The sequence below is a fragment of the Sebastes fasciatus genome, chromosome 8 (assembly GCF_043250625.1).
Source record: "Sebastes fasciatus isolate fSebFas1 chromosome 8, fSebFas1.pri, whole genome shotgun sequence".
In the NCBI taxonomy this organism is placed as follows: domain Eukaryota; kingdom Metazoa; phylum Chordata; class Actinopteri; order Perciformes; family Sebastidae; genus Sebastes; species Sebastes fasciatus.
In genome coordinates, this window is record NC_133802.1 from 29087060 (window position 1) to 29108416 (window position 21357).

Sequence of the window (21357 nt, forward strand, 5' to 3'; positions counted from 1 at the left end):
CAGATCTTACACAGTGCTCCTTTAAGATTAAACCAGAGGTTCCCTCTGAAATGTAGTAGCCTATGAAAACACTCAAGTAGAGTACAAGTAATTTACTTAAGTACAGTTCATCTACTCATTTTCCACTACTGTGTGAGCGCAAACTTTAAAACCATTTGTCACCTGTCACTGACATACTAAGAGAGAGAAAAGTGAACTCACATAGGGGTGATTTGGGTATTCTGGGTAGACCATTTTGTTTACATCCACCATGTTGTTCAGGATCTTCACATCCTCCATGTTGTCTATAGTGGCCAGGTCTGTGTATTTCTCTCTGCAGTAACTTTGTGCTTCAGTCATGTTCTTCACGTCATAAAAAAAATGGTACTGACGTTTAGCAGGTGATGAGACAGCACACAGCCCTGTAGTGACACACATGCATTTTTATTAGATGTAATACAAATGACTGAACTCACTAATGTAGATGATCATTTTACATTAAAGTTAGACTGTACATCAAAGAAGGGAGATTATTGTACACCTAAAGTAATGTCACAGGGATACCACAATACATAGTATTAAAAATGTGAAAGCAATAAAAATATATCAAACTCTTGCCTGACAGGGCGACGATGCTGAGAAGAACTTTTTCCATCCTCATCTCTTCTCTGCTCCTCTCTTTCAGTCAGTGACTGTAGATGTGCAGCTGTTGAGACTACAGTATACTGTGTATAACGTTATACATTACCTTCTTAGCTGCAGTTTCGACTTCATGCAAAGTGGTTCATGGTAACAATTATTTGCATATCAGGGTCATTTTTCCAAATAACTGATATCTACTGTATGTTTGCTTATCTGTACTGAACAGGCTGTTAGGCTTTTTTGATATTTGGTTTGATGGTTCAAACATGATGAGGGCTCCTTAATGACCACAGCCACATAAAGCCATGAACATCTTGGGCTCAGTGGGTTGAGCGGGTCGTCCTTTAACCACGAGGTTGGTGGTTTGATCCCCGGTTCCTCCTGTCTGCATGTCTCAGTGTCCGTGAGCGAGACACTGAAACCCAGGTTAATCACCGGACTGCTTCACAGCAGCCCACTGCTCCTAATGCTTAGGATGGATTAAATGCAGAGGTCAAATTCCATGTATGTATATGATGAATGTAATCAAGTTTATCTGTGATGAATGATTAGTATTCATTTTAAGAAAGTGATGTAAACATTCAGGTAACATACCTGCTGTTAAGAGCCGTCTCAAGGTTGGACAGAGAGCAGGGAGACCACTCAGGAGATGGAGCTAAATAGTTTTATTTGAGTGTAACTTCAGGGTTTTTCAACCTAGACCCCTTTTTTTTTTTTGCATTTTTTGTGTCTCACTGACTAATAGAGACAACATCTGAAATTGGTCCAGTATTGAGGGAGAGCGCTGTAGACAGGAGCTGCTCATGGGCTGTAATATGGTGCTATTGGGGCAAGCTGGCACCATCATTTACGTCCATTAAGGGCACGTTCACACCAACCTTGTTTAGTCCGGTTGAACCGAAACCTGGAGCATTTACCCCATTTACCCATAGAATTAATAAGTGTGGAAATTGTGGAATTTGAATCATGCTAACATTAGCTAGTGTTACAATAACAAACGGTTAGAGTTGACGTTAATATAAGGCTGAAATGAGTGACCTTACAAAAACTGTTCACAAATACACTCACATATGTATTCAAATATATAAATTGTTCAAAGTTGTACTCAGCCAGTCCTGAAGAAATTATCGGTGTTTTTTGTTCAGCTAACTAACGTCAGCAGTGTTGTGACTACTCCGTGTCCATGGTAACAGCCAGACGTGATGACGTATACAACACGTTGCCTTCACGTGCTCTACGCGAAAATTAATCTGTATAAAAACATTGTAGATCACGAGACGTTAACTGTTTAAAATCAGGAAAAAGACCATTCTGGTTTATTGAAGCTATTATAGAAAGTGTTCAATATTAAATACATTAAAATAATCACACCAATAAATTGTGTAAAATATATAAATGAACCTACAATTTCTGGAATTACAGAAGAAATTATTCTTTTTTGTATATTATTTCAAATGTCTTGTTTTAATCGACCAACAGTCTAAAGACCAACGACATTAAGTTTATGACCATATATGACAAAGAAAAGCATCAAATATTCATATATGAGAAGCTGGAAGCAGCAAATATTTGGGAATTTGGAAAATGACTAAAAGCATTCATTGATTTTAAAAATAGTTGGGACTAATTGATTAATCAGCTAATTGTTTGCAGCTCTATTCTGACCCGTTACATGAGGACTTTGAGGAAAGAAATTCACTTTTCTCTGATGAAAACAGACAGAGCAATTCAACATTAAAGCTCATCCTTTTTGTCCTTCTTCTTCTCCTTGTGGAAGACTTTTCCATCCGGCTGCTTCTTCCAGCTCAGTTTGATGTCGTCATTCACCCCCTGGTCCTTCAGCCTCTGTTTGAGCTGAGATACAAAACTCCTCAACATTATCACTCACATAGAGAGATTACAATCTGCATTGTTATTTATGTTTTACTCATCTGGAAGCTCTATTGTAGGAGCACTCTGCTTCATATGTATACATGTGTTTTCCCTAAGATGGCGCCGACCTGTTGTAGTTTCTGACTTCCCCCTCTTTCTACTAGACTACTAGACACTACTAGACTCTTTACTTCTGCACAGCTTCCTACACAACACTCAACTCATGTCATGTATATGGCCAAAGTATTGTAATGTACTGTATACAGCCTTTGAATGTCATTTATTGAATGTTCTTATTTTGCTGTATTTATTATTTTAAATAGTTCATCATCTGTTTCCTACCGCCTCAGACTGTTTCTTGTACCGCTGTAACTCTGGGAATCAGTAAAGTTTTATCTTATCCTATTTTAATTTGCCTTTAAGGGTAATGTAGTTGTTCTGTTTTTGCATAAAAGTAGAAAACATGATTTACCTGCTTCAAGATGCTCTCCATCACAGCAGGGTCATTCAGATCCAGAGAGGGGTTCTCTTTCAGCAGACTCAGTCTTATCACTTGCTTTGTCGTTGTAGCTGTGAAAAAGAAAATGACAAACTCTCTGTTCATATGATGAGTAGAATTTCATCAGTTTAAACAATGACAGGGAACATGTGGTAGTTACATCCTCCAGAACTTGATGTTTTCTATTGATTTTGTTATATTATCATTTGGGATATTTGATGCTAAAGTAAACCTAAATCTAAATATGAATACTATTTGAATCATGGGTTACCACTCACGCAGACTGTAGCAAATGAATGCTCTCTTGACGTCACAGCGATTGTCATCCCATTGTCCAGAGTAGCTAAAATCTGCAGCCACACAAGTCTGTCTCCCTTGGTAGTTATTAGGCTCCCCTGCTCCCCAGTACCTAAATGAGGAGTTACTTCCGTCCGACCACTTCCAGGAGTCTCTGAAAAGGCCGATCCAGACGCTTTCTCCTGCAGGTACCAGCTCCTGTACCTTCTGGTTATCTGTCATGTTTCTCACACTGGCCAGGTCTGTGTAGTTATCTCTGCAGTAGCTCTGGGCCTCAGTCCATGTCATGGGGATGTTGATCAAGATAAATGTCACATTCGGCCCTGAAAATAGACCACAGTGAAGTGCTGTGAAGAGGCATCATAGCATACACCCTCCCATCCATGCAACATAATATATAATATAAATCCACTGATATAAGGAATCACATCAATAAACTAATGGATTTGTAAAAATAAAAATGTCAGACATTATCATGTTAATACATGTTATTGAGTATTTAACCGTCTCTCCACGTGAATAAAAATGTCCTTTAAATCAATGGCCCATTCCCCACTTCCTACCCCCCTTGCTCAGACCACATCCATCTTTGAACTCAGCCTTAGTTGTGATCTCAGCTACACTCCTGTAAAGTTTCGTTACTGCATCTTGTACGGTTGTGATGCTATCGCAGTGACAGAATCTGTCCATTCTGTATAAACAGCTGGTAAAGTACTCAGACCTCCTCTGTGGTAGTTCCTGCTACAGTAGGAGTCTCCAGGATCACATTTTGTCATGATGACTCACACATAGACTCACAAGGTGAGAACAAAACCAGTGTGGCGGCTGGTAAAAAGGTTGGGAAACACTGGTTTGATATATAACAACACATTGTATTTTATAAGCTGCTCATATGTTTTTTTTTTTAAGTAGAATCTTAATCTGAAAAGTAACTACAGCTGTTGAATAAATGAAGTGAAGTAACATTTTAATTGTTTTCATGTTTTAAAATGTTTTTCTATCTATTTTTCTATTGATTTTTTAAATTTATTTTATTGGTTTTAATATACAATTTTTTTATCATTTCTATTTCTTGTGTGCATTACTCTCAAATAGTTTAACTGTTTACATTTGTGCTGTCTAATTATCAGCTTGTCATTCACCTGTAAAGCACTTTGAATTGCACTAACCTGTATGAAAGGTGCTACACAAATAAAGTTAGTTTGACTGATTGACTGATACTACAAAGGCCCAAATAATGAAAACAAAGAGAAGCAGAGAAGGGAAACTTCATTAGTTAATATTCTCACCTCTGACATATAAGCAGACTGCCGTATAGTTGTTTTCACAATTGTTGTCACCCCATTCTCCATCAAAAAACATTTGCGCGCAGTGTTGTCCACTGTTCAGGTTGTTCGGTTCTCCAGAGGCCCATCGTCTGAACTCCGTCTCTCCGTGTTTGTAGAAACTTGTGTCTGACAGTGACCACTTCCATCTGTCCAGGTCATCGTACAGCCCTATCCAGGCTTCCTGAAAACAATATTTCATTGTGATATAAAGAATTAGACCCTGCTCTAGCTTTTGTTCAAGACAATATTTTTACATTAACTTTCCATTTACAGTCTTGATACTGCCTATCAGTCTGATCCTCTACGTCTTTATTAGAGGATTTTACGATTGCTCTGGCTCAACTTTCACAGCAGAGTTTAAGTTTGGAAATTATAGGTTCATAATTTTTCAGGACTGTTTTAAAACAACAGTCAGGTACAACGAACATTGAAACATGTTTTGCTTCCTGTTTTTCATTCTGGACATTAAGAGGTCCCCTTGTAATGCTCTTTCAATGTAAATGAGGAAGGATGAAATCCACAGTCCTCGTTCTGTGTAAGAATATATTCAGAAGTTGATCTGAAGTTAATATGAAGCTTCTGATGTTCGTGGATATCTTCCAAAGTTACAGTCTTTCTAATCCAAAATCCCCTCCTTTTGTCAGCATCCCTCCACTGCAGCTTAACAGGAAAACACTGTCTGGTGAAACACAACGAGGGACCTTTATAATAAACACACTTTATAATTCTACTCTAATACATTTTAGAGAGGACTACTGTATATTTAGTTGTTACTATGTAGGCTAAGATTTTACGTCACCTGTCACTGACATACTGAGAGAGAGAAAAGTGAACTCACATGGTTGTTATCTGTGGAATCCATTTTGTTTAAATCCACCGTGTTGTTCAGGATCTTCACATCCTCCATGTTGTCTACAGTGGCCAGGTCTGTGTATTTCTCTCTGCAGTAACTTTGTGCTTCAGTCATGTTCTTCACGTCATAAACAAAATGGTACTGACGTTTAGCAGGTGATGAGACAGCACACAGCCCTGTAGTGACACACATGCATTTTTATTAGATGTAATACAAATGACTGAACTCACTAATGTAGATGATCATTTTACATTAAAGTTAGACTGTACATCAAAGAAGGGAGAGTATTGTACACCTAAAGTAATGTCACAGGGATACCACAATACATAGTATTAAAAATGGGAAATGTATGAAAATATATCAAACTCTTGCCTGACAGGGCGACGATGCTGAGAAGAACTTTTTCCATCCTCATCTCTTCTCTGCTCCTCTCTTTCAGTCCGTGACTGTAGATGTGCAGATTTTGAGACTATATATTACGTCATGCATTACCCTCTTAGCTGCACTTTGAACTTTATGCAAAGTGGTTCAGGGAACATTTATTTGTCTATCAGGGTTATTTTTCATTAGGACCAATAAATTGTATATGTTTGCTTACTGTCACATAAAGCCATGAACATCTTGGGCTCAGTGGGTTGAGCGGGTCGTCCTTTAACCACGACGTTGATGGTTTGATCCCCGGTTCCTCCTGTCTGCATGTCGCAGTGTCCGTGAGCGAGACACTGAAAACCATGTTGCTCACCGAACTGCTTCACAGCAGCCCGCTGCTCCCAATGCTTAGGATAGGTTAAATGCAGAGGTCAAATTTCATGTATGTATATGATGAATGTAATAAAGTTTATCTGTGATGAATGATTATTATTCATTTTAAGGAAGTGATGTAAACATTCAGGTAACATACCTGCTGGTAAGAGCCGTCTCAAGGTTGGACAGAGAGCAGGGAGACCACTCAGGAGAGGGAACTAAATAGTTTTATTTGAGCGTAACTTCGATATTTTTCAACCTAAACCCCATTTCTTTATATAGTTTTTGTGTCTCACTGACTAATAGGGACAAAATCTGAAATTGGTCAATATGGTGCTATTGGGGCAAGCTGGCACCATCATTTATGTCCACTAAGGGCACATTCACACCAACTTTGTTTAGTCCAGTTGAACCGAACCCTGGAGCGTTTACCCCCGTTTCGTTTGGGTTGGTGTGAACGCCGAATTCAAACTCTGGTGCTGACCAAACAACCGCTCTCTCTCTCTGGGGTCCGCCTTGAAGGGGCGGTCTCGGACCGCTGTCAAGTGAACTCTGTAGCAGCTCATTCAGAGAATGAAATCTCTCCCTCTGTGTGTGTTTTAATCAGAGCTTCTCCTTCGCTTTGTTGACATAGCCGGACGGCCATGCGTGCTTTTAGTGCATGTTCGTGCATGTGAGCGTGCCCCACTGGCTCACCCACGGCCGCCGCTCTGCACTGCTCTTATACGGTGGTTACAGCTGATAATGCCATCCTGACCGTCGTTGCGGTAGCGTAGCACCCACCCTCCAGTTGCCCCTCAGGTAAACACTGTTATCTTTGTCAGAACTTTCACCATTGTTTGCCGTGTTAGCGCTGTTAGCACCGTTAGAGGCTCACAGTGGCCATGTTGAGAGCTGTGAGAGCCAATAGAAATGCTCTCTATCCTGTATTTAGCACATTTTTCCTGCTTTTCATGTTTCACTACATGTCAGAGGGAAATTGTACTTTTTACTCCACTACACTTATCTGATACGTTTAGTTACAGATTCAGATCAATAAGGTCAACACAAACACTCAAGTGTCTACTAATGTGCAGTACTTTTCTGATGCTCTCGATACTCTGCTGGTAATATCTGAGAAAGATTTTTGTCAAAACATGAATAAAAAGTGAGATTTCAGAATTATTTCAGAGGACTTTTTTATACTGTAAACATCTTTGATCAAGTCTGATTATTAGCAGAGAAAAACGGTAGATTCCTATTAAAGTTGTTAAATAGTCATGCTGCGTTCACGTCTAATTTTAAAAAGTTTCTCTGAAGGTTTTGGGAGACCCGAGTTCCAGCGCGTGACGTCGCTGCTCCAAGACACTGTGGACTTTGACATCGACGTCAACGCCTCTGTGTTCATTACCAACATCAGAGGTTCAGAGGAGGAGGATGAATGAATCACAAGTTAGTTTTCTGCATCTCAGAGGAATTTTCTCTTCGTATTAGTAGTAGTTAAACTGCCCTGTGTGTGTGTGTAATAGTGTAGTATGCTGTCAGCTCACCTGTTGTCAGGGAGGGCGGGGATGGAGCTGGAGCCAGGTTGGCTCTCTTTAGGACCGCTGCTGAGGTTGGCCGAGGACATTGCCAGGAAACTGCTGCCTAGTATCACACACACACACTAAACAGTACACAGTACACAAATACACACAGAATACACAGTAAATCCTTTACCAGTCCAGACTTAGGATTCAATTTGCCTATGTAAAGTACTACCAAACCAAACTAAATGCAAATTTTAACAAATTTAAACTGCGGTCAGATAGTGTGCTGTGATGACATATACAGCCGGTTTGATAAACCCACATTCACATCCCTCACGCGCTCCGACATCAGACAAACACCTACATCCCCCTCACTCCTCCCCACTGACCCCCACCTGCACTCAGGACCTGTGAAATAACACTCCAAATTTAAGCTAAATTGTAGTAACGCATGGCCATATTCACAGGGATCCCTTGACCTCTGACCTCTAGATATGTGAATGAAAATGGGTTCTATGGGTACCCACGAGTCTCCCCTTTACAGACATGCCCACTTTATGATAATCACATGCAGTTTTTTTGCATGCAGTATAAATGTGTGATTTTTGCCATTTCTAAGAATGGTTTCTGCATACTGTGGTCCCTAAACAGTCTTAGAATTGCATACAATTGGTATCACTGTAAAGCTGAGACTCTTGTGGATCCAATGTAGTGAGACCATTTTTTGAAACTTGACCGCACTGTATAAAATGACCTGTGGTGACCTCTAGGATAATCACAGCCTCATGTAACTTTACAGCCACAAAACTAGAGACCTAGAGCATTCAGAGGATGGATGGCTTTCCTAGGTAGATTGACAATAAGGGGGTTTCTGAGCAGTTTACACAACAGAAGTGCTCGCCATCCAATTGCCGAAAAATACAATTCTTGCAGAAATCTCAAAAGTTTTTGATATCAAATCCCAGCATGGCTTTTTCTATGGTGTTCCTCAAGGTCTTGGTGTCTTAATGTGGTATTTTGGAGGGATCATTGATCATTTTTATCAATTCTTGTGAGGTAAAATTAAATTTAGCACCAAATCTGTGTAACAAATGGTATCAAACCCCAAATCTTCTAAGCCCTTATACAATCTAAACTTTCAATATTTGAATAAGCACCATACCAAAACACAATGTTTATTTCTAATTTAGAACTGGATCAACTTGTCACATAGTGCTGAGCTGCATTTCAAATCAATCTTCAGGTTCCCAGCTTTCAGATTGTGTACACCACTTCTATGTGACATCTACTGCTGACTGTTGGGACTGTGGTCTAATAGGAGTCATGGTTTGGCATCACTTATGGGCTACTGTTACGTTTCACTCTGTGTTCTGTTGTTTTCCTTGTGTATGTCTGTTCTATGTGTTTGTGTTCTCTCGGTGCAGGTTCTAGGTCCCGTCATTACATCCACTAAAAGTGCTTGTTTTTGCCATGACAGGCTCCGATTGGGTAGTGTCTAGAAGGTAACCCACATATTGTGAAAACTTGCAAAAACTTTTGCGAGGCTTGCTGCCAAGGTCAATGCCTATCCTTAACCATCAGAGGTCAATGCATAAACTAACCATAAGAGGTCAATGCCTATCCTTAACCATAAGAGGTCAATGCCTATCCTTAACCATTAGAGCTCAATGCCTAACCTTATCTATTAGAGGACAATGCCTAACCTTAACTATTCGAGGTCAAAGCCTAACCTTAACCATTCAAGGTCAATGCCTAACCTTAACTATTCGAGGTCAATGCCTAACCTTCATCCTCCAACACTAGTGGTGGAAGTAACTAAGTACATTTAATGTAGTGCTTCAATTGAGTACAATTATGAGGTACTTGCACTTGAGTATTTCCATGTTCTACCTCTAATCCACTACATCTCAGAGGAAATTATTGTAGCCTACCTTTTACTCCACAACACTTATCTGATAACTTAATCTGGTCACTTACAGATTCAGATCAATAAGATTGTCACTCAACCCTCAAACACTGTGTTTACAAGTGTTTTTTTTAACAATTCTAATTTTTCTAATTTCTCCTATGAGGACACATTTTGTATTATACAACTATAATTTATAACTGTGTACTATTATATTGTCATTCTTTATCTGCACCAGCATTCAGTTATGGATGCCTCACAGGAGGATCAATATACACTTAACTATTATGTTTATAAATGATAAAAAGGATGAGTTAAACTAATGTGTAAAGAACTTACCTATAAATACTTTTACTTACTGTTTTACCTGTTTACATCTCTGTATATTCATTACTTCTACATTCCTATTTACATTACAGTTTATTAATTTTGCAAGTACTGCACACCATGTCTACCTATATATATGTATATATATATATATATATAAAAATATACAGTATATATATATATATATATATATATATATATATATATAAAAATATACAGTATATATATATGGATGTATTATTTATATATATGTTATATTTTATTCCTGTTTTCACTTCTGCCCTATTTTATGTTTTAGATCCTCATTTTTTACTTTTTTATACATATTTAATGAGCATTCATTGCCAACTAGACTGCTTCTCAGTACTCGCTGTGCATATGACACTTACTGTATATTTAACAAAGAACGTTTATTAACGGTGAGTTTTTGAACGCAGCTCAAATTACTAATTGAAAAACTTTCAAATAAGCTAAAGAGTGTGTTGATATTATAGTTTTTACCGCCAAAAAAAAGAAGCTAGATAATGTTGCTCTTCTGTTTATCGATTAACTAATCATTCTCTACCGGTTCCCTCTGTTTGTTTTGGTAGATTTTAAACATTATATTTACATTAAAACTTTCCTGTTTGCTGCTGCCTTTAATTAAACCAGATAATGATCTTATACTGCACTACAGCTTTTACTCTTGTGTGTTATATTCTATTTTAGTTTCTATCCTAGCTTTTATTTTTAGCTTGTTGTTATTTCCTGATCTTTAATGTATTTATAACTGTTTTAATTATGTCTTAATGTTCTTTTGCACTTTGTCGCAATGTTCTTGAATGTTTATGTAAAGCACTTTGAATTGCCCTGTTGCTGAAATGTGCTCTACAAATAAAGCTGCCTTGCCTATGATCATTCTCTTTTTCTTTATTTCTAATTTTAGTAAGTTCGAAATACATTTTGAAATTTTTTTTTTAAATGAAATAGTTAAATGTGAGTTTAATCAGGAACTTCATGTCAGCCCTCTAACAAAACTCTTAGGTTTAAAAGAGTTGTAAAATAAAAACAAATAAACAGTTTTTTCATTTTTAGCTTGTTTTTATTTCCTAATCTTTAATGTTTTTATAACTGTTTTAATTATGTCTTAATGTTCTTTTGCACTTTGTCACAATGTTCTTGAATGTTTAGGTAAGGCACTTTGAATTGCCCTGTTGCTGAAATGTGCTATACAAATAAAGCTGCCTTGCCTTACATTCGCTAACGTTGCTAAAACAAAACCCCCGGTTTGCTCTTGAACATAACTCAGTTACTAATTGAAAAACTGTCAAATAAGCTAAAAAGTGTGTTGATATTATAGTTTTTACCACCAAAAAAAGCAGCTGGATAATGTAGCTCTTCTGTTATCGATTAACTAATCATTCTCTACCGGTTCCCTCCGTTTGTTTTGGTAGATTTTAAACATTAAATTTACATTCGCTAACGTTGCTAAAACAAAAAAAAAGGTTTGTTCTTGAACGCAGCTCAGGTTACGTCACTCCTCTACTCGTCATGCGCACATCGTTCACTTCCGGACAGCTGACACAACAACAGCAGAAAGCCTCACCCGTGTGTTTCCTTCTCTTTCTCTGTGTTTTTTTTCTATTTGATGTCTCCCTGTTCACCTGTGGCTCGCTCCCGGGTGTCCTCGTGTCTCTCCATGCGCGCTGCCGTGTGCGTGACGCTGTTTGTTTGGTTGCTGAGCGACGCGGGGGCTCGTCAGTTCACTGAGCAGGAGATGGCTGCTGTCAGGTAACTGACACACACACAGAGACACACAAAGAGAGACACACAGAGACACACACCGAGACACACAAAGAGACACACAGAGACACAGAGAGAGACACAGAGAGACACACACCGAGAGACACACAGAGAGAGACAGACAGAAATCCAGACACTGTCAGGTAACTGACACACACACACAGAGACACACAAAGAGAGACACACAGACACACAGAGACAAAGAGAGACACAGAGACACACAAAGAGAGAGACACACACAGAGAGACACACACACACAGAGAGAGACACAGAGAGACACACACACACAGAGAGAGACACACCGAGAGACAGACAGAGACACACAAGGAGAGAGACACAGAGAGACACAGAAAGAGACACACAGAGAGACACACACACAGAGACACAGAGAGAGACAGACAGAGACACACAGAGAGAGACAGACAGAGACACACAGAAAGAGACACACAGAGAGACACACACACAGAGACACAGAGAGAGACAGACAGACAGACACAGAAAGAGACACACAGAGAGACACACACACAGAGACACAGAGAGAGACAGACAGACAGACATCCAGACACTGTCAGGTAACTGTGACACACACAGAGACACACACACACAGAGAGAGACACACACACAGAGAGAGACACACACAGAGACACACACAGAGAGACACACACACAGAGAGACACACACAGAGAGACACACAGAGAGACACACACAGAGAGACACACAGAGAGACACACACAGAGAGAGACACACAGAGAGATACCAAACTGTGAAAGTACTCCACTACAAGTAAAAGTCCTGCTTTCAAAACCTTACTGAAGTAAAAGTATGTCATCATCTAAATGTAGTTAAAGTATTGACGTGTCAGTGAAATGTTCCCTGTCAGTGTTTTACTATTATGTATTGTTCTTCTTATCATTATTGTTTATGGCACCATAGACTTCATTTAGCTTCAGAAGGAGGTTTTTCTCAACACATAAAGGAACACTTCATCCTTTAGTTTATCACAAACATTCAACATCAACACATCTGGAGATATGTGCTTTTCTCTGGACAGGACTGGGATGAAAAACTCAAGTAAAACACAAGTATTTCAAATTGGTACATAAGTACATGACTTGAGTAAATGTACGTAGTTGCGTTACACCACTGATAAACTCTCTCTGAAAGCAGACTTTCAATAAGAAGCTTTGGATGCAAACAAAAAGAAAAATTGTCCGTCAAGCACAACTTCTCTCCTCAAACTTGCCTCCTTTATGAATCAATTGAAACCTTCTCCTTAAAAAACAAGACTATCTAAAGTGATCATTTAGTGTAATTTTGTCACATGTAAATAATTGATGATAGAAGTTGAAATAAAATAAAGGGACATTTGTTACTGAAAGTGATCACAAGAAGTCTAGATGGAGGTGGAATAAACGAGACTGCAGGTTTTCTATTCTGTTGTCACATATAATACATTTTTTACTGAACGAACTAAAGAAGCATCTCAACCTCTAAATGTCAGACTTGATGATTAATTGTCATTAACCAGTGTCCTCTCTATAACCTGCTCCGTTTATCAGACAGCGCATCAAATCCATGTTCTACCACGCCTACAACAGTTACCTTGACAACGCTTTCCCCTACGACGAGCTCCGCCCACTCACCTGTGACGGACAGGACACCTGGGGCAGGTAAGGCGACATCATTGTGTTTTGGTACGGCTGTAACTAATAAAGCTGAAGAAGAACATTTTAAAATACTGCAGTATGTTGGATTTATGAAAGTCGCAGGTCTACTCATATTTTTAATTTTTATGAATGAAAACCCTATTTATTAATTTTCTATTTAAATCTTTCTCATTTTTTTTAAATAATTCTCCCATTTTTATTATTATTCTTTATAGTCCCTGTTTTTTCACTTATATATTTTATTATTACTGTCTTTTTATTGTCTAATTTTACTGTCTTGTTTAAATGTGCTGCATTTTTATTTTTGTTTGTAAAGCAATTTGAGCTACATCTCTTGTATGAAAAGTGCTTTATAAATAAAATTGATATTATTATTATTATTATTATTATTAATGAGTATTTTACTTATTTACTTTAAATGAATAATATGATCATTCTGACACAAGAAAACTTCTTTTCAGTCAGTTTTTATATTTTGATGATTACATTTTATATTCATAAATGTAGATTCTGTAAATTGGCGAAATTCAAACCTTTAAAGCCAAATGAAGAATCACAAATGTTTCTTATAAGTGTCTCGATATACAATTAACTCATATAATTATATTTTATTTTATATATATTTTTTTCTCCTCCTCCTTTTCTATATTGTTCATTATCGTTTTTAATGAATTTATAATAATAATAATAATAATTTTTCTTTCAACTTTGTTGTTCGACTTAATGTTCTTATGTAACATCAAGATGAAAATTAAAAAAAAGAAATAATAAATGAAATATTTTCTCAACAGCTTCTCGCTCACTCTGATCGATGCTCTCGACACTCTGCTGGTAAGATCTGAGAACGATTTTTGTCAAAACATGAATAAAAAATTTGAATTATTCAGTATTATTTCAGAGGACTTTTAAGACTGTAAACATCTTTGATCAAGTCTGATTATAAGCAGAGACAAACGGTAGATTCCTGTTAAAGTTTGTGAAATAGTCATGCTGCGTTCACGTCTGATTTTAAAATATTTTCTCTGAAGGTTTTGGGAAACAGCACAGAGTTCCAGCGCGTGGCGTCGCTCCTCCAAGACACCGTGGACTTTGACATCGACGTCAACGCCTCCGTGTTCGAAACCAACATCAGAGGTACAGAGGAGGAGGACGATCAATGAATCACAAGTTAGTTTACTGTGTCTTTTCTCTTTACGTTCAGTAGTTAAACTGTCCTCTGTGTGTGTGTGTGTGTAGTGGTGGGTGGTCTGCTGTCAGCTCACCTGTTGGCAGGTCGGGCGGGGATGGAGCTGGAGCCCGGTTGGCCTTGTTCAGGACCGCTGCTGAGGATGGCCGAGGACGCTGCCAGGAAGCTGTTGCCTGGTATAAAAAAAACACATTTTATCACTTTATTTATGTCCGTATAGAGAAGAACGATACAAGGGACACAAATATTCAAATGTGCCGTAGAATACATTCACAAAATCATGGGGCAGTGACATAGGTGTTCACAATAAAAAACGCAGTAGGCCTACTCAGTTCTCAGGGATAGTAGCAGCGTCTAATGACAGCAGAGACAGCACAGTACTTTACAGGCCGTTTAGACCCCTTTATGGGCATCTCAAGTTGTTGAAGCCCCCTAACAACCAACCTGTGAGTGTGTCCTAGGCTGCCAAATATAAAAACAAGTAATCTGCACCTATAACCAGCTCTGAGATGGTATTTAGGAGTGGTTGGTATTTAATGACCGTGGTCATAAAGGCTTCCTCAAGGCTAGAGTCAGAGGTGCAGGCTGTGTCTTATTTCACCCATAATGCGTTGCGTGACAGGCTATCTAAGTCAGTCTTACATTAGTCACTCATAGGGAGGCTTTATGCAACAGGTACATTTAAGTGTCTGTAGCAAGTATGACTTAAAGTTAAGTTTTAGACAAAGACTAGGTATATTTTTATACAACTGTATTGGATGTGAAAAAGTACCTGGGATACTATTGCAGAGATGAAACATGGAAGGTTTGACACAGGAATGATTGTACATTCCCACTGAGGGTGGAAAATATTTTGATATGTCCTTCACTATGAGGTCCATTGTTCTGTCATGGCGTGCTGCGTTCATTCCTTTGTAAGCATAATTGTGAGGGACCTGAGTGATGGGACACCAGATAGAAAGGATGAGTATACAAATACACACAGAGCACACCGTCAATCCTTTGTCAGTCCAGGAAATTTCATTTGCCTATGTAAAGTACTTCCGAACCATACATGTAAATTTAAGCTGAGTCTGACATGGTGCTGTGATGAAATGTCTACTCACGGAGACTTGGCATCTGTTATTTTGATGCTCCCACGCCAACACCAAGGTGAAGTGAGGGCAAATCTATTTCATTTTGAGCAGATGAAATGTTAGTAGTCGGTCGAGTGAATTATTTAAGTTATTCATCAAGCGCAAATGGCAAACATTTGATGATCCCAGCTTCTTTATTTATTTGTTTATCTGTTAGGGACAATGCAAAAAACACTAACAGGTTACAATAACATGATACACGTGTTGCATAGACGATTTCTAGCCGAGGCTCATTTGCAACCCCTGTCCCTGCTTGGGCTGCTTAGAGAGGTCATACAGTGGAAACCTCTTATAGTGATCATGGTTACAGTGATCAACTGCTTGTATGGATCAAATTGCTTGAGACAGAATCATTCCTATACGCTGGTTGAATTATTTGCTTATAGTTAACAAGTAATCCGTTTACAGTGCTCATTTTGGGTCTTTTCATATATGACACCATGTGCAAAACATTTTAAAGCTACGGTCGGCTAACGTTAATTCAATATTTGTTTTGTTTTTGACTTTACTCCCATGATGCTTTGCCTCACAGACCGGCTGGTGGTGCTGCGTGCACATTGAAATAATGACGGGAAGAAAAAAAAAAAAGTCATTTTCTCTGCGAAACTTGGTGTTCCTTAGCTACTTTACAGAAAACGAATGTGCACGAGGGAAAGCACATGTGGTTGAAGCCGCCCTCAAGTGGATTGCTAATGCCTGGTCTCGTAATGACCTCAAAGTGAAACTCTGCCGATCCTCAACTGGGCCGTGCGCCATCGCAGCTCACAGCTAGACGAACGAGGAGCCCTGGTAAAAGGGGCGCCGTTTATCTGCATGTGCTGCCCGCGCTCTGGGGGCGCAGAGCCGCCCAAAAATGGCAAACGTCTCACCCTTGGTGAGGGAAAAGGCAGAAGAATTGGCAGCAGGCCAGTTAATACTGAAGTGGTCCATTTCATTACTTTATATTAGGGCCGTCAATCGGTTAAAATATTTAATTGTAATGATTGTCCATAGTTAATCATGATTAATCGTACATTTTTTATCTGTTATGTATGTACCTTAAAGGGAGATTTGTCAAGTATTTAATACTCTTATCAACATGGGAATGGACAAATACGCTTGCTTTATGCAACTGTATGTACATTATCCATAACCTCATTGATTAGCTTACTGTGATAACCTACGTCACTGCTTTTGGCAGATGGACCCAGCCTTTAAGTAATCCACTAATAATAATTGACACATTAATTAATCATGGAAATAACCGTTTTTTGCAACTCTATTAACAACCAAGTCAGAATAATGGACACCAGCTTTCATCACCTTTAAATCCCTGTGTTGTATAATTGATTTCAGCATTCCAGACTCCCACCGGCATGCCGTACGGTACGGTGAACCTGCTGAACGGCGTCAGCCCCACCGAAACACCCGTCACTTGTACCGCCGGCGTGGGAACCTACATCCTGGAGTTCGCCACGCTGAGCCGACTAACAGGAGACCCAACGTTTGAGAACGTGGCCCGCCAAGCCCTGAGAGCCCTGTGGAAGACCAGATCTGACATCGGGCTGGTAACTAGTCCACCTGTCTGTCTGCTTTTAGTACAGTAACCATGGAAACGTCTTCTCTACCTCTTTACACAACTACATCTTGGATAAATATGCTTTTTAGTTTATATTTTATACAATTGAACAGCACCAAAAAGCATATAAATACCATTAAAATAAAAAAACTGCTGATTTACAGGTTATAATGGAGAAAGGAAAAGGATTAGAAGACTCTTTGGACACTTGTCTCGCTCTCTCTCTTACCTGTCTGTCTTTCTGTCCAGGTGGGGAACCACATTGACGTCCTGTCTAAGAAGTGGGTGGCTCAGGATGCCGGTATCGGAGCGGGGGTGGACTCCTACTTTGAGTATCTGGTGAAAGGAGCCATCATGCTGCAGGACGAGGAGCTGCTCAACATGTTCCTGGGTAACACTCACTCAACAACCTTCTCCTCCTCCCTCAGCCCCATGCCTTTGAGCAAGGCACCACGCCACCACGCCTACAGCCTGATAACAGATAGATAGAGAATGAAAAACACAGCATGACATTAATTCTAGTATCAACACTTTATTGATGCGTGTATAATGCAGAGAGGGCACCGCAATCAATAGTGGAAAGGTACGCAACATCAAGGAATTTTAAGAATGAAAATAATAATAATAACAATAATAATAAAAGACAAATATAAAAAAATTATAAATAAATGAAATGATATAAATCAACAAAAAAAAAGAAATAATAAATAAATGAATACATTACAATAAATAAATTAAAATAAGTAAATTAAAAGGGAAAAAAATTAAATAAAAATGATTAAATAAAGCAACCCAACTAACCATGAAGACATTGTAAAATCGCCAATGTTTACTTACATCTGTGATAAATTCCAAACGTCCAGGCACGTGGTACCTGAAATTAATTCTAATTAACATCAATGTGATGCCTTTTCTAACAATAACAATAAAAGACAAAGATCAAAAATAAATGAAATTATATAAATCAAAATAAATAAAATAATAAATATATAAATTCATTAAAATAATAATTCTAATAATAATATTAATAAATAATTTAAAAAACATTAACAATAAATAAAAAACTCACCTGACCATAAAGACATTGTAAAATAACAAAAATCTACATACATCTGTGATAAACTCCAAAAGTCCGGGCATGTGGTGCATGAAATTATTTCTTCTAAACATTAATGTGATCCCTTTTCTCAGAGTATGATCGAGCCATTCAGAACTACACCCGATTTGACGACTGGTACCTGTGGGTCCAGATGCATAAAGGGACCGTCTCCATGCCTGTTTTCCAGTCTCTGGAGGCCTTCTGGCCCGGCTTGCAGGTACAAACACTGAAAACACACACAACCCTGACTTAAGGCTGCTGACAAATACATAAATACTCAAAAATATAAATTTCTTACGTGTGTGTTTCAGTCTCTCCTGGGGAACCTGGACAGCGCTGTGAGAACTTTCCAGAACTATTACTCAGTGTGGAGACAGTTTGGAGGTCTGCCGGAGTTTTACAGCATCCCTCAGGGTTACACCGTGGACAAGAGAGAGGGATACCCACTGAGACCAGGTCAGCCCACCTACCTCTTACCCAGTAATGACCTGGAAAAGAGAGTGTAAAATATCAGCACACATAGACATAATGTAATAATGTTTTTCGGTTGGGTAATTCAAAGGTTTCACATAAATGATTAAAAAACTGGGGGGTTTTATTTTGGAAGTTACTTTGGTCTTTGCAGCAGCTGAAAACTAAACCAGCTAATGACTCGGGTCAATATCTCGCTCCCTGGCTGTGAACACAAATACAGTGAGTGTTTCTGTGTGTGTTTATTTATTCCAGAGTTGATAGAGAGCGCCATGTACCTGTTCAGGGCCACAGGTGACCACACCTACCTCCAGCTAGGCCTCGACGCTCTGGAGTCCATCGAGAAGATCACCAAGACGCCCTGCGGATACGCCAGCGTAAGATCCGTCCATCTGAGCCAAAAACATTTTTCAGAGGCAAAGAGACCAAACTTTAGTCTGAAGCTTATTTAGTCATAAATTTAAGGACTCATCTACAACATACATCAGACCGGCACACACAAAGTCAAGGCCGCGCCCCCTTTTGGTGGATAGAAAACAGAAAATCCCATAGACTTCAATGCAATTTCACATATGTTTGGATTGTAGTTTTGGTAAGTTCGTATGAATTCATCTCGTGTTAATCAAACGTTTATTTTAATCTAATCTCTAATAGTTATGAATATTATATTCCATTTCTGCCAATAGATCCCCCCGAAATGTTACACACTGTTCCTATCAAATATTTCCACTTATGACAAAACAAAAATCAAATGTTTAAAAGACAAAATAATGTAGAGCACTGGAACAAATGTTCTCCTCCTGCAGGTTAAAGACCTGCGAGACCACCAGCTGGACAACAGGATGGAGTCCTTCTTTCTGGCTGAAACCATCAAGTACCTCTACCTGCTCTTTGACCCCGACCACTTCCTGCACGGCGGGGGGACGGAGGGGGACGGGTCCTGGGAGGAGGGAGGCGAGGGGGGGCAGTGTATTTTAGGGGCGGGGGGGTTCATCTTCAACACGGAGGCTCACCCTCTCGACCCGGCGGCGCTCTACTGCTGCAGCCGCCACGCCCAGGACCGACAGGAGCTCCGAGACATCCTGCTCAGCCTGTCGCAGCCCGCGAAAAAGCCAAGCGGCCAATCAAAGCCGCCCGCCGAACAGAATGAAGGCCCTCCCCCCGGCCAATCAGAAAGCATCGCTCTAAAACCAGGCGAGAAGAAGACGCACCCCCTGCTGTCTTGCCCCGTTCAGCCATTCAGCGCTCGATTCTCCATCATGGGACAAGTTTTCACCGATAACACCTGACACTCACCTGGTCACACCTGATATCAACGTTCTGCCACTGATTGGATCACAGCAAGCATTCCTATAACAACATGTCAGCTTTCAGGGAACAAACATGTTTGAAAATCACAGCTGGAGTTGTGAGGATCCAATTTCCACGCTCCATAAAGCTGTTTTTGTGTTGTGATGAAGGCACTCAGGACCCGTGGACCAAGAGCTCAAATGTGCTGTGTTGACTCTGTTGCTCTAATTTACACTGAAGCTGAAATATATTTGTATTTATTAGAAATGTTGTGGCGGTTGTGTGATGTGTCATATTGTTTATTGTCTTCATACCGAAGAACAATGTCCGTAGTGAAAATAAGATTTTTATAAAGATTTAATCAGAAAAATCTACAATTATCAAACTCCACCCCAAAAGGGCCAAAGGTCCAAATTTAGGTCATGTGATGACGCTGATGAAGATCATGAGATACAGTCTGTAGCTATGGGTGGGGGGAAAAAATGTATTCATCTTTGTATCACGATTTTTTTTTACGATTTTGAAATAGATTTTTTAATGCTAGAATCGATATATTTGCTTCATTGAGTCTATACAGAGGTGGAAGGAAGTTACCACTTTTATTGTTAAGGTGATGTCATACCAGTTCCGTATCCTTCAACCAAAACGAACCCTAGCGACCCACAAGGAGAAAGTCCAAGACGGCGGAGGGTCTGCGTAGATACGACCTGCACCCTCACATGTTAAATCCAAAGTGGTAAACACTACACATCCAGTAAAGTATGGAAACACTTTGGGTTTCACACATTGACAGGAAAAGCAGAGCTAGACATCACGGCTAAAGCTGCATGCTAACTCTGTCACGGAGAGGAAACGTTATCGTATCGGGGTAACGTTCGGTCAAGCCGGCCGTCACTCTCATCTCCGTGGTCAAATGGGCCGACGCTACAACTGTAGAGCACCCATATACTGACATTTATGTTAAATGCATTCAAACGGCCCCGATGGAGCTGACCATGGATGTATAAAGAGAACGGAGCTGACGGGAGAGCTAGAGACGGACTTGGAGAAGTTAGAGGAAGTATACACGTGTGACTACGTCCGTTTTTCAAAATAAGGTGTTAACAAAGGGAACTGTATATATAAAATACATATATGGAAATAAGATTGATTGGATTATATTCACCAGAAGTATAAAACATTACATGTCCCTTATAAATTAAAAAGAAAATAC

The 21357-nt window shown here is 39.3% G+C and overlaps 2 protein-coding genes across 2 annotated transcripts; one reads left to right on the forward strand and one right to left on the reverse strand.

Moving 5' to 3' along the window:
• Positions 1 to 1916: 1916 nt before the first annotated feature.
• On the reverse strand, positions 1917 to 11653 carry LOC141773132 (secretory phospholipase A2 receptor-like). Its single transcript, XM_074644825.1, has 9 exons — positions 11541 to 11653; positions 7092 to 7859; positions 6069 to 6905; positions 5843 to 5916; positions 5456 to 5646; positions 4579 to 4798; positions 3271 to 3612; positions 2966 to 3063; positions 1917 to 2475 (listed from the first exon to the last, which is right to left on the reverse strand). The coding sequence occupies exons 4-9, from the start codon at positions 5883 to 5885 to the stop codon at positions 2356 to 2358; spliced, it is 1014 nt and encodes a 337-aa protein (XP_074500926.1). The 5' UTR covers positions 5886 to 5916; positions 6069 to 6905; positions 7092 to 7859; positions 11541 to 11653; the 3' UTR covers positions 1917 to 2355.
• Positions 11583 to 20415, forward strand: edem2 (ER degradation enhancer, mannosidase alpha-like 2). Its single transcript, XM_074644824.1, has 11 exons — positions 11583 to 11725; positions 13297 to 13407; positions 14196 to 14235; positions 14433 to 14538; positions 14641 to 14766; positions 17062 to 17273; positions 17534 to 17675; positions 18476 to 18600; positions 18695 to 18839; positions 19110 to 19231; positions 19661 to 20415. The coding sequence occupies exons 1-11, from the start codon at positions 11583 to 11585 to the stop codon at positions 20141 to 20143; spliced, it is 1755 nt and encodes a 584-aa protein (XP_074500925.1). The 3' UTR covers positions 20144 to 20415.
• The last annotated feature ends 942 nt before the right edge of the window (positions 20416 to 21357 follow it).

Coding starts and splice junctions, on each gene's coding strand:
- LOC141773132 (XM_074644825.1), bottom strand. CDS start 5,885: ATGAGGATGGAAAAAGTTCTTCTCAGCATCGTCGCCCTGTCAG. Junction 5,647..5,842: donor CAGCATCGTCGCCCTGTCAG/GCAAGAGTTTGA, acceptor GTGTCACTACAG/GGCTGTGTGCTGTCTCATCA. Junction 3,613..4,578: donor AGTCTGCTTATATGTCAGAG/GTGAGAATATTA, acceptor GTCTATTTTCAG/GGCCGAATGTGACATTTATC.
- edem2 (XM_074644824.1), top strand. CDS start 11,583: ATGTCTCCCTGTTCACCTGTGGCTCGCTCCCGGGTGTCCTCGTGTCTC. Junction 17,274..17,533: donor CCAGATCTGACATCGGGCTG/GTAACTAGTCCA, acceptor CTTTCTGTCCAG/GTGGGGAACCACATTGACGT. Junction 18,601..18,694: donor CCTTCTGGCCCGGCTTGCAG/GTACAAACACTG, acceptor TGTGTGTTTCAG/TCTCTCCTGGGGAACCTGGA.